The sequence below is a fragment of the Oryzias latipes genome, chromosome 3 (assembly GCF_002234675.1).
Source record: "Oryzias latipes chromosome 3, ASM223467v1".
Classification (NCBI taxonomy): domain Eukaryota; kingdom Metazoa; phylum Chordata; class Actinopteri; order Beloniformes; family Adrianichthyidae; genus Oryzias; species Oryzias latipes.
Window position 1 is genome coordinate 33,146,755 of NC_019861.2, and position 13,007 is coordinate 33,159,761.

At 40.3% G+C, this 13,007-nt stretch overlaps 1 protein-coding gene across 1 annotated transcript in view; it reads right to left on the bottom strand.

Annotated features, from left to right (window-relative positions):
• itfg1 (integrin alpha FG-GAP repeat containing 1) overlaps positions 1 to 13,007 on the bottom strand; it is a 159,016-nt gene that overhangs the window by 13,232 nt on the left and 132,777 nt on the right. Inside the window, exons 15-16 of the mRNA XM_023953696.1 lie at positions 7,675 to 7,799; positions 520 to 602 (exon numbers count right to left, since the gene is read on the bottom strand). Coding sequence (XP_023809464.1) covers positions 520 to 602; positions 7,675 to 7,799 — 208 coding nt within the window. The remainder of the gene's footprint in view (positions 1 to 519; positions 603 to 7,674; positions 7,800 to 13,007) is intronic.

A 13,007-nucleotide genomic window follows, 5' to 3' on the forward strand; every position in this document is an offset into this window, starting at 1 on the left:
TTACCGACAGCCGGGTGATAAATTATACAGGCCAAGGGGTCATCGCTTGTTTTCTGCAGATATCATCTGATACATTTAGGATCATTTGCTCTGAATTTGAGAGCTAATCGTCCCCCGTCCCACTCATCCAAACTCAGGGGTGTGCTCCCTTTTTGTTGCGTACTGTAAACCGCCCACAAAGTATCTGTGGGAGTTTGTTTGTGCTGGAAATGCGCACATAAAGAAACAGTGGGGGGGGGGTTGCATGTGTTTGTGTGAGCAGAACAGCCATCTGGAGCTTCTCCTGGGACTTCAGCTACACGTACATAACACCATAATAGCACGAGCGTTCGCGTTGATATGTGACAGCGCTGGGGAGGGGGCTTTGTTCCATTCAGATGCAGCAAAGCTGCTCTGTTAGAAATGTCATGTAAAGGCATCACCGGAGAATTCAAATGTTCTGCAGAATCGCAGCTTTTACAGGATTTCCCTGATAATTAAACACAAACTCTTCAACTGAAATGGCATTTTCGTTTTTACCTGCGAGGATTATCATGTGGGAAGGGTATGACGATAAGCTGGGAGTTGGGAATGATGGCGGTCCACTCCTGCTTCCTTATGTTCTGGATAAAGGAGAAAGACACATGAGATGATAAGCGACACTTGACAGCAGCCATATACAGTAACATGCAAAAGTACGACACCCACAGACTGTCCCCTTAAGGCCTCACGCTTCTCCTTTGAGGATCTGCAGACACTATTTTAAGGCGTCATTCTCAGATTCTCCATTTTTTTAAATGCACTCCAGTTACGATGAGCTGTGTGCTGCTTTCTCACGTCTGATTTTTCTCCTACTTTAAAAATTGAACATTGAACCAGTGAACATTTTGAGCATTTACTGTAAACGTGCTAGTGAACCAGTGGGTTTTGAAGGGCAATGGTGGTTAGCTAGAGTCGGCCTCAGCAGCGTGTCTGCGTTTCGGTAACGAAAACAAACACCATCCGAACTTTTACAGAGACGGACGTGCATTTTGTGCGTTAGCGTGGGGGCGGGGCTGGCAGCACAGACTCTTCCTGGAAGGGGCGGTTCTCACTTATCTACGTCATAATGTGATGTAGATTGGTTTTTGTGAGGAGCTAACATTATAATACATTTTAATACTCTTTCTCTCTCTTTATCTATCTATCTATCTATCTATCTATCTATCTATCTATCTATCTATCTATCTATCTATCTATCTATCTATCTATCTATCTATCTATCTATCTATCTATCTATCTATCTATCTATCTATCTATCTATCTATCTATAATATAATATAATATAATATAATATAATATAATATAATATAATATAATATAATATAATATAATATAATATAATGTTGCATCAACAACTATCATCCATCAGCGGCTAAATCGATTGACTGAGTTTGAGAGATGTGGACCTGCGTCACCAATGTGATCATTTTTGGTTGAAATAAACATGGAAAGATTTGGAAGAGGACTTTTGGTCTTTTCTTATCTTGAAAAGAGTTTTAAAGTAGAATTTGTTTCTGTTATTTTCAGCATGATGTAAAAAACAAACAACAACAAAAAAAAAACCAGACACACCAAAGAGCTTCTTTGTTCTTTTCTTAAAAGTCCTTGACGCCTGAAATTATTTCCAATAATGAAAAAAATGTTTTCATTAACATATAGTGGAGAAACATGGACTGTATTTTTGGACTTTGGAGTGGAAATGGTATTGGAAGTAGAATCAGAATCAATGAGGTTATGTGTATTTATTGCTCCATTTCATGTGTGAGTTTGGAATCAAATTGTGTTGCATTCTTTGGTAATCCAGATGACAGTGAAGTGCACACGATTTTTGGTTTCATTTTGTTACCAGAATCTAAAGCGATAGCCAAGAATCGGATGAAAATATCTGATTCTATTTAATCCAGATGAAATTCAGAACACTCCACCTATTTTCCAAAGCCACATAATCCCTTCTAGGGTCACGAGGTTGCTGGAGCCTTTCCCAGTTACTGTTGAGTGCACGTAGGTCACACCCTGGACAGGTTGCCAGTCCATCACAGGCACAGAGAGAAAAAAACACACACACCTAAGGGAGACACTAACTGATGCATATTTTTGGACTGTGGTAGCAAGCTGGAGAACCTGGAGAAGACCCACGCATGCATGCAAACTCCACACAGAAAGGTCCCAAGCCAGGATTTCAACCAAGGACTTCTTGCTGTGAGGTGAGTTCTAACCACTACACCACCAATCAACCGAAGTTCAGTTATTTTTTATTTCTAAATAAAGAAAATGATAGGATAATGGATACTAAAAATGTGTATATTTTCTTCCTGACTTAGTAGTTTTGTATTAGACATATTTTTAGAGTAAGCAGATAATCCAAAAGTTGGGACTGCTTGAACTCTGACCTGGTTTCTCATAAGGCCGTTGTATTCACAAGCAGCATTGAAGGTTTTCTGTGTGAAAGCCACTCCTGTGTTAACCTTGTCCAGGCGAGACGGAGACTGTGCTGCTCTGGAGCAGAGAGGAAAACCACCACCCAGCCATTCGTTGGAGTCGGAGGCTGCAGCAGTGCCCTTGGAAAAGGTAACTTACACCTCCGTGATGGCAGCATTAGTGCCATGCCTGGAAACAAATGCTGCATCTGTTCCAGGGACGCCCATTTATTCTGCGGGAAGATGCTAAATCAATCTGCACAAAGTCATGCTGAGGCTGAGGAAGAGGTGTGTGTGTGTGTGTGTGTGTGTGTGTGTGTGTGTGTGTAAAAAACGCAGACAAACTAATGAGATCTTTAAAATAATGATACAGCAAGGCTGCACTTTGCATTTGGTAAAATAATTCCTCCTTTGCTTGTTATCTGTTACCCATAATAACTGTTTTTTTAAACAAAAACATAATTAAGACATTATTTTAACTGCCCTGTTGTATAAGGAGCCTAAAATCCACTAAAGTCCAGTTTAGTTGTGTGTTTAGTTTAGTTTAACCATTTCCTGTTTAATTCTATGACTTTATGTTCTTTATGATTCCTGTTTATTACACAAATACTGGTTTGAAGCCTATTGGGATGACTATTGTTGCGATATGGGGCTATATAAATAAAAGTGAATTGAATTAAAATGTGCATGTTAATGAAAAAAAGTGAAGTTGTTTTTAAAGCGTTAGATTAAGTTTGACAGTCAAAGACCCACGCTAATGAAAATCGCGTTTTCTGTTTTTAATTCCTATAGATGGAGGACGTTTATAAAGAAATTTAAGCTGAAAATGGCATTTCTGAGAATTTCTTGATTTAGAGGCCGGATAGTTCCAATATTGATCACCATTTTTGTTGCAAGGTGTGGGGTGTGAGGGGCTGTGAACTAGCGGGAGAGCGTGAAAACAAGGGGATGATGGAGAAAGAAAGAAAGAAAACAACACTAAAAGTGGCATCTTTTTAATTAAAAGACCCCTGGGAACGCTTTGACAACGGCTCAAAAGATGAACAGAGTGGGACTTTAAACTTGGTTTATCTAGAAAAAATCAACCCTGTGACTGGAAGGTCGTGAGTTCGAATCCAGGCCGAGTCATACCAGTCATCCGCTCCCTGCTTGACCCTTAGCATGAAGGGGTTGGATTGGGGGGGTTAAACCACTATATGGTTCCCGAGCTTGGCTGTGTCTGCAGCTCACCGCTCCCCCAAGGGAGGGGTCAAATGCAGAGAACAAATTTCACACACTTATAGGTGTGTGACAGCTAATGGGAGTTTCACTTAACCCTGTGCTACCTTAGATGACCCCACCCTTGCATTGACGTGTTCTCTCTACCATGACTAAGGTGGATGAAGGTGGAAAGATTTCATGTAATCCATGGACACCAGTGAAGATCACAAATCATTGAAAAAAAAAGGTTCAGAGCAGTGTCTAGTGGGTCTCGATGACCCAACTCCCAATGTTAAAGTGCCTAGGATAACACAAGGGTTACAAAGGAGGTGATGTTGAACTTTTTAATTCATTTCTGCTTGACTATTAGAAGTTGTTTGGAAGCCACATAAATCATAAACAAGACTTTTACAAACAAAATCTGCTCTGTCAACTCTGAAAGAGCTCATTGGAGAATAAACAAAGTTCTCCTTTCTTTGGTCCAATCAGAGCTCCTTTCACCAACTGTACGTGACTTTAAAATGTTCACATGAAGGTTAAATTCCCCTTTGTTGAAACACGAAAAGCAATGGCCACAAGCCTGTTAAGGGACCCCAAGTCTGACAGATCCAGAGAAAAGAGTCCGCTGAGAACTCAGCAGAGGTTAGTCTAAAGGACAAAGCCTGTCTTTTAAGAAAAGATTAAACATCTGTTTGCGTAGCTGTGCTTGATTTAAAGATTAAACTTTTATTTTAAGACCTGAGAAAACCTACTGTAATCTGGGTCCATCTATTTTTAGGCGTCTTCAGGGGTGAGGAGTTCATAAGTGGATAGCGGACAGAATGTTTTAGCAGGAGGAAATAAACATTTCCGTCTTGACATTTGGCAGAATCTGGAAGTTGCTGCTCTTCCGCCGTGTTTCGCCGTTCCCGACTGACTGGAGAAGGACTACATCTTGCAGCTGTTTTAAATGAGCGCGCAGTAACGGCGTTGCGTTTTACATAACAAGCGCACTCTTGCCGCCAGCCACCGTCGCTTAGCTCTTGGAAAGCACAGCCATCTGTGTGGCAACTGGCGGGGGAGCGACGTCAGAGGCAAGTCGGCTTCCATACCGCTGCCTGGGAGCAGATCTGATCTGGCTGTTTGGAAGAGAAAAGTGTTCCCAAGTCTTCAGAGAGACACAGAGATACTCTGGTTCAAAGCCAAGGAAACTGGCACAGTACGAGAGACAGAGATGGAGGGTGAGTGACAAGCAGAGGACTGATTAGTGAAATAAATCACTCGGAGTAGAAAAAGGGAATTCCCTGGGCGGAAGATAAGTAAGCAGGAGGAGAGAGGCTTGAGTTAAAAACAAGGAATAATAGGACAGAAGCTAAACGATATCCAAGCAGAATTTACACAATATTTCCTTGTGAGGGGCACAGCAGGAGTTTACAGCACAGATTTAAAGATGGATAAGACAAAAATACTGAAAGCTGAGCTGCTAACCCAACTGGGTGGCATGTCTGCCCTCGTTTCTAGGAAATTCCCAGAAGCATCTCCTCCTTATTATATGTTCTGTAGATTTAATGAAGTCCCTCCCCTCCCGGTTCCCTTCGAGGAAGGAAAAGACGTCGACTCGGCATAATGGGCTTCATTCTTAGGCATTCATTAATTCGCTTTGTAGACCAAATGGAAGAAGATGAGGAAAAACGAGGCGGGGAAGCAGATCCGATGGAAACATATAGGAAGGAGCAGGAAAGGAGACAATAAAGCAGCGTGTTTGATTTGAGTGTTTTGTGGTTCTGCTTCTGTGTGGCGGACCAAAGAATCTGCAATCCTAATCAGCTGCTTGATGAAGACCTCGGTTCCACAGGGGGAGAAGGAAGAAAAAAACCGGGCTCTGTATGACAAGACGGAAAACAGACGGGTGCAGAAAGATGAACGGAAGAAGGATGGGATTTGAAGACAGGAGGTGTAGAAATGTATCATATCTACAAAACCATCAATCAAATATGAAGCAGATCACAGAACACAGGCTTGTGTGGGCTGCATCCAGGGAGTTGTTCAGGTGTCGTCTCCCTGCAGAGTTGCTAAAAAGTCTGCGGCAGTCAGATGTGGCTTGTTGGTATTTGCGTTCTGGCTTTTTCCGCCTTTATCCAACCGTCCTAATGCCATGAATCGTTAAATCCGGTGCAATCTGCCACGAGAAGGCCCACTCGTTCACTCATTGTGATTCCGAGGGGTCTTGAACCCATTGAGGGCTGGAGGGTGGCTGGAGGGTGGCTGGAGTCCATCTGCGAGTCGTTCGAGGACAGGTCAGCGGTCCATCACAGCGTTCCCTCTCACACTGCTGTCAGTTTACAGCGTGAGCAGATTGAGGCTGCACTCGCGCTTCTCCTAACACCAAACAATCTCACCTGTTTTGTGACATTTAGGTGGTAAAGTGTGGAGCCGAATGTGTGAGTTTGAAAAACAAAAACAAATCAAAAACGTTTCGTGGTTTGTAGGTTTTAGATTCCCTTTTAGTACCAATAACTTCCCTTCACCTCAACAGGCTCGGCTTAGAAAAGCGTTCATTAGCGTTCCAAATGGATGTGAATCAACCGTTTCTCAAAGATTTCATGTGTTTTTATTTTAGGATGCTGAGCCAAATCCTGCTTTATTGTTACTAACTACAACCGGATAAAAGTAGAGCAAAAATCTGACTTGAATTTTGTTCTGTTATATCAGCTTTTAGCTTAACTGTCCCACATAGGATTTTTTTTAAAGGATTTTTTTTCAATTGTTTGTTTAATATTTATTTTGCATGAATTTGCATTTTTCTTTATTTAATTTTTGATTCTTTCTAAAAAAAATGTTTTTCCTTTTTTTAAACATCTTGGTGGTTGGACCGTCTTTCTTTTATGAAGAAGGAAATAAACATCATTAACAATATCCAAGAGAAATTGAAAATTCCACTAAATACTGTAATAGTTTCTGTTGATCACTGATTTCACTATTTTCATGGTTCAACAGTTTTATGTTTTAGTATTTTACATTTTCAAAATAATGTTTTCATTGTCCTGGTGTTTAATGTTCTAATGTTTAATTTATACCTACTGAATAAATAATCTATCCAATCACTTGTGGTTTCATCCACTTTTTTTGTAACTGCTTTTCTTGCTGTTGTGCTCAGTTTCTGTACCAAATACGTCATCATTTGAGTGGCGTTTTCTTTTCCCGTGTTCATGTTCACAGGTTTGAAAGTTTTCATAATCTAGCTTTTATGAGTCAGAAAGAAGAAGGAACGTCTTTGTGAATAGTCGATGACCCTTTACACTAGATCGTCATTCACTGAAGACAAATATGAGAAAGCAGCTGAGCAGTTGTTTCATAGGTAGTTTTTGTCTGTAAATATATGAAAAACAAAAACAAAAAACTTTGTCCCTTGGAACTTGCTCAAAATACAAATATTAGGAGATGTTTATTTTTTATTTGAATTAATTAAAGTAGAGTAGATGTCAGCACATTGTAACCTGATTTAGAGAAAACCTGATTTTTTTTTGTGCCTCAAATATGAAGCGACTGTGGGGTTTAGGGAGAGCTGGCTTGTTTGGCATAACTAATGTGATAAAGTTAATGTGAGGAAGGAAACCCTCATTTAAGTCATTTAATACTTATGGCTAATCAAGAAGAAAAAAGTCTAAGTAACCTGTTCCATGCTCACTACTTTCAAAGACATAAATTGTTCTTTCTATAAATTATGACACTAGTAAATTTTTTTCCTGGAACTTTTCCGGCTTTCAACATAATGATCCTGCGGCTGGTTCTTATTTTCGTGAATTTATTAGACAATAAAAATCTTTGTTGAGCCTTTGTGAGTTAATTAGGGACTGGGAATGTTTGCAAATGACATAATTGGGGTGTAACTATAATATTATTGTTTGGATTCACCTCGGGGTTTAAATTTCATTAACAAATAATTGCATTCCACTTTTCTCTCTGCTGAAGCGCGAACAGATGACTGTAAGACGGTACGTTCAGCAGAAGGACTCGGAAGCTGCTCGCTAACGTGTCTCCTAACGTTTCTGCTCACCGTGTCTCCGGCTTCCCGGGGGATTCCGACGTAAAGGTGATCCAGGAAGTTGGCGCTGCGTCCCAGGCCCAGCACAGTGTAGGGCAGCTGAAGGGAGAAATGGGCCGACTGACTCAACTGACCGGCTGCAGGGAGGAAGACAGACGCAAGATCACATTATTCCAACAATATTTATTATTAAATAACCAACCAAATGACAGATGACAGTACTTGCTTTTAAGGAAACGACTCAACAATATTAAGATGACAGCTCCTTATGTCGCAGAGATCCTCATCTGAATGGCTTCTCACTTTGATTTATAAATATGTAGAAAACATGACAATATCAGAGCCAAACTATGAATCGAGTGAGAAGTAATGATCAAGCACTGTGCCACTTTGTTTGTATACTTAAAATATCATTAATGTTACAATGCATCTATCTAGTTATTTTGGTAAAAATGTTTATTCAAAACATGGACAAACAACGGAAATTGTTGTAATAAATAAGCACATGTGTTTCCTGTGATATCGTTTCCCCACTTCAGGAGGAAGCCAGGTCTTTACATTCCATCATTTTATCACTATTTTATCATGGTGTGCGTATGTGTGTGTGTGGGGGTGGGGGCGGGGGTGGCGGTTGTCGGCACTGTTTGACTTGTCATCTTGTTTTTAAATTTTATTGTATTTTATGCACAGCACTTTGAGTGACATGTGTTGTTGTAAAAGTGCTTTATAAATAAAGGTTGATTTGATTTGATAAAAAGCTGTAGTTAAGCTTAAAGTTGGGTAACTAACCAACAGGTTTCAGCTAAAAAATTGTTGGTTTAAAGACCCACTCCGATAAAAATGATGTTTTTAAAATGTTCTTGTGGCATTTTTCTGATGATGGAGGACATATTTTTATAAAGAAAATTAACTCTAAAATGGCATTTTCCCGTATTTCTTTATTTAAATTGTTGGGAATCAGAAGCAGACGAAAAATTCTGTTTGAAGAAGCTTAGGTGTGACATAGGACCTACAACAGCAAGCCACGTAAGCTAGCGAGAGAGCGTGTAAACAGATGGGTGATGGGAAGAGGGGGGGGGGTTGCTCAACACCAGCAGTCCCACCCACAACTCAGAGGTGAACTTCTAATGAACTCCTACCGCTCTGAGGGTACTATGTCCTAGTAAACAATATAGTATTTTTCTCGTATTTTGGCCACAAACAGCAAAATCATTAAAAGACCACTGGGCGCATTAAAAATTGATCAAACGATGATTTAAGTGCGACTTTACTGGATCATTAATGCAGACACTCATTTAGCATGAAAGCTGAAGGAACATCTGGTTCCACCTGCAGTTGTCATCGGTATTCCTATGAAGTTTAAATGGTTTGAATAAATAGGCACAAGTGGTTCTAGGAATGGTCCCTGAGGTACACCTGGATGTTAAGTTACAGCTTCAGCACTTCTGATATTTTTATGTAAAAAAAAAAAAAAAAGGTTACAAATGTGAATTTTTCCATTTTTCCTAGTTTATTAAATCTTTGTGTTTACATCTTTCCTTATTATCATTACTTGAAGTTTGAAACATGTATAACATCAGGTGTCCACTTTTCAATTTATTGCTTTTTTTATTCAGAAATACTTTTGCTTAAACATTTACTTTCTCCAAAGAGTTTTTTTCAGGTTTCCTCTGTTTTGCGATGTAATGACAGATTATCTGAATAATTCTGATCAGATCAGATTAACAAACTGAAGTCATAATAAAAAGAACACAAAACAAACCTAAACAGCGACTAAGGTACGGCAGGGAGAGACTGGCGCTCAGACCCTCGGAGGGATCACACAGACAGAAATCACAGTGAGACACCTGCAGCTTTTGCAACACCTCTTCCTCCCTCTCACTTACTCCCCGCTCTCCCTCCCAAACCCTGTGTGCTTCAGTTTTTCAGCTCATCTCTCTCTTCCTCTCCCTCTCCAACAGGATGCATCACTCTGATTTGGCGTTTTGCTTCTCCCTCTCTTCCCCCCTCCTCTCTCGCTTTACTTCAGCTGCTGTATCTCGCCCACGCCACCCGACTCTGCCAAGTGCAGCCGACATAAATCAACCTCTATGTGGTAAACAAAGAGAGGAAAGGAGTGAGAGAAGGAGGGAGAAGGGAGAGATAGAAAGAGCCTGGAGGCAGCCAGTGATCAGAACTAATGTGGATGGACTGCGTATTGCCGACCAGGAGGAGCAAAAAAGCTTTGCTCCTCTATTTTTGCTATGCTGATCGTAGAAATAGGAGGAAAAACAGAAAACGTCCTGTAAACCTGGGCATATCGTCTATTTCAGCTAAAATTTTTGCACAAAAAAAGCTGTAATTTACTTGTATGGTAACATGTCCTAAAGTCCAGTAACATAAAAGTTTCCACTAAAGGTTGTAGGCTTAACAAACCCTTGATGAGCTCTTGATATCCCTCCAGCCATCACTGGCCCAGGGCGTCTTTCCTAGACTTATCTTTGGTTTAAAAAAAAAACAATCTCTTTATTTATTTATTTATTTATTTATTTATTTATTTATTTATTTATTTATTTATTTATTTATTTATTTATTTATGTCAGGAGGTGAGGCCATCATGACCACCGGTATGTAGGTTTAGCAATTAATTGACTTAGTTGATGAACCAATTTATTTTCCTGCAATCCAACCAGATTGATCTGACTGACGTGATCAAATCGATTAATACCTTTCTGGAAACCTTTCAAAATTAAATAAATCGATTATAATCAATTTTGGAAAAACATATTAGGATTGAGGCATAGTAGGCTTTATTTTATTCTAAAAAAAAAAAAAAACGACCTAGTGCATCACAGCGGACAACACACACGTGATGTCAGCTAAACGGATCAGTCCATCATTCCAGTCCAATGTGTGGAAACACTTTGAATTTAGCTAAGTCACGTGACCATCCAGTGTTTAGAATGTTCTAAGAATGTTCGCTTTGGATTCTTTGGATGTGGAAAAACAACAGTGGGCTGAACTTTAGGAAACTAAAATGTGAATGGATTTGACATGAATTCTTGTTTACGGTACTCGCTCTTGGGACACATATTTCATTTACACTTGATTATCTTGTAAGAAGTCCAAGAATTCACCTGCACTGTTCATTATCAGGTATTCCTCTATGGTAGAAATCTGGCTAAATATGTCCTGGATCCATGTTAGGTCAGTGAAACAGATTGTTTAAAATAAACCAATATCATCTATGAATTTTATCACTAATCACAAACTATGATATGAATCGAATTATTGTTCAAATTGACTGTTACACCCCTACACTGTATACATGTAACCTTCCAATCAAGTTTTTACCCATTCAATAACCTCTCCCTACATTTGGAAAAAAACAACTTAATGTCTTCAGACCCAAGCTAACATTTGAGCTAACCCTCTGCACCGCGTTAACAGTTGTGGTAACATAACCCAAAATGTGATGTCCACACATGCCATGTCTTAGGAGGTTAAAGATGGAGGAACTAAAAGCAGATTGTTGCAATGCAAGCTTTACTAAATATTTTTATTGATGAAGCTTTAAAAAAATGTAATTTTGACAGTTTGCAGAAGACAGAGTGCTGTTGTTATTGTTTCTTGTGAACTTTAATGCTGTTAGCAGATGGGAAATCTGTAATGTAAACTTGTGTAAAGGCGTAAGAATCTTTGTGTCTTTATCTTTCTATTCTTAGCAGTTTGGCATCAAAGATGTTGCCCTTTTGTCTACCCCCCCCCATCTATTTTGGCTGTAGCTCAAACTAGAGTTAAATTATTCATGTCACTATAGCTGTGGACTCGTGCAAAGAAAAAAAAGGGATGTGAAAACAGCAAACTCAGATAAACAGAAATTAAATCTGACAATTTCCAGCATGTACATTGTAAAAAAAAAAAAAAAAGTTGTGCAAATATACATTCAGATGGGGGGGGGGGGGGGGGCAAAGACAGAGGAGGATGTGTTTTTTGGGCGGGACAGGGGCGTTTCAGGGCAGGATGTGGTCTGATGCTTTGACAGGCTGCTCCTTACTGCCAGGTTGGAAGAGGTGGGAAGCTTTGGCCACTCAGGAGGATGGAAAGGATGAGTATGTGTCTGTATGTGTTTGAGGGGGGATCAAGCGGGGTTACTCTGCAGGCAGGGAGCCCGGCTTAGTGTGTGCACGGCACCGTGCGAGAGTGTGTTTGAACAGACCAACAAACACGACTGGAGCACCGCCATCGCCGAACACAGGGAGGCTGGCAAAGTGTGGTTTTCTGAGCTGTGTTTCAGAGCGCCGGCGTTCGGTGAGTGTTTGCCTCCCTGTTTGGTGTTTCTGCCCTCAGCAGAGCCAGTGGAGGCTTGGCAGGGAGCCCCACCATGCATACATGATTGACAGCCTGCAATCCACCTCTGAGAAGACAATGCAGACTCAAAGCGGCTCAAGGGAGCCTCAAACTTCCAGGAAACTCTCAAAGCTGCATGGTGTACATCTTATTTAACAGTTTAATACTTCATTGCCAAACCAATAGAAAGACTCAGTGCAACACTCAAACTCATACATATGAAATTAAATTAACTCTTCTCCAGGGACTAGAGGACTGGGAAGAAAGCACGAGTTAATGAAGTTAAAGAAAAAGCTTTTTTCTGTCCATGCAATTCTCTGTCTTTATTATCTTCAAGTTCAAATTCATCTCCGTTCTTTAAAAAAGTATTAATACGAACATTCAAATAGGGTTTAATGTCAGGAATAGAAAGAAACTTTATTGATGATGCCTTAGTATGCCCTCATGGGTGGATACAGAATGTCTGCAGGCGAATACTGGAAAAACCTGTAGAGGGCACACAGGTGGCCTGCAGGAAATTTTAAGATCGTAGATCCCTAACCCTGTAGAGCAGGGGTGGGCAATTCCAGGCCTTGAGGCCCGGTGTGTCTCCATTACTTCCCAATATTCTTGCCTATGGCTGATTACGTGTCACTTTTGATAGCGTGTAACTTATGTTATGCTTACAAATACTTAACTATTCACTCACCACACATACAACAATGGTACGTTCCATTTTCATGACGTCCCTCAAGGTATCCAACAAGCCTCAAGGGAACTGCAAGACACACCTGTGCTATACCTTAAGATGTGACTGCACCTCTCTACGACCCTCTACGGGCCAGACAACCCAAGACAGTGTATACTGATTTACAGATGTTAAATTTAAGGACTTTAAAGAACACTTAAACTCTAAATTAAGACACAAACAGGCAGAGTCTGCTGTTTCTTGCTCTGCACATGTGATTCAGCAGCCTTGATCCCCAGTGTGTCAAGTTTAAACGGTAAACTGTGCAGTTTGCCTCATAGGGATTTCC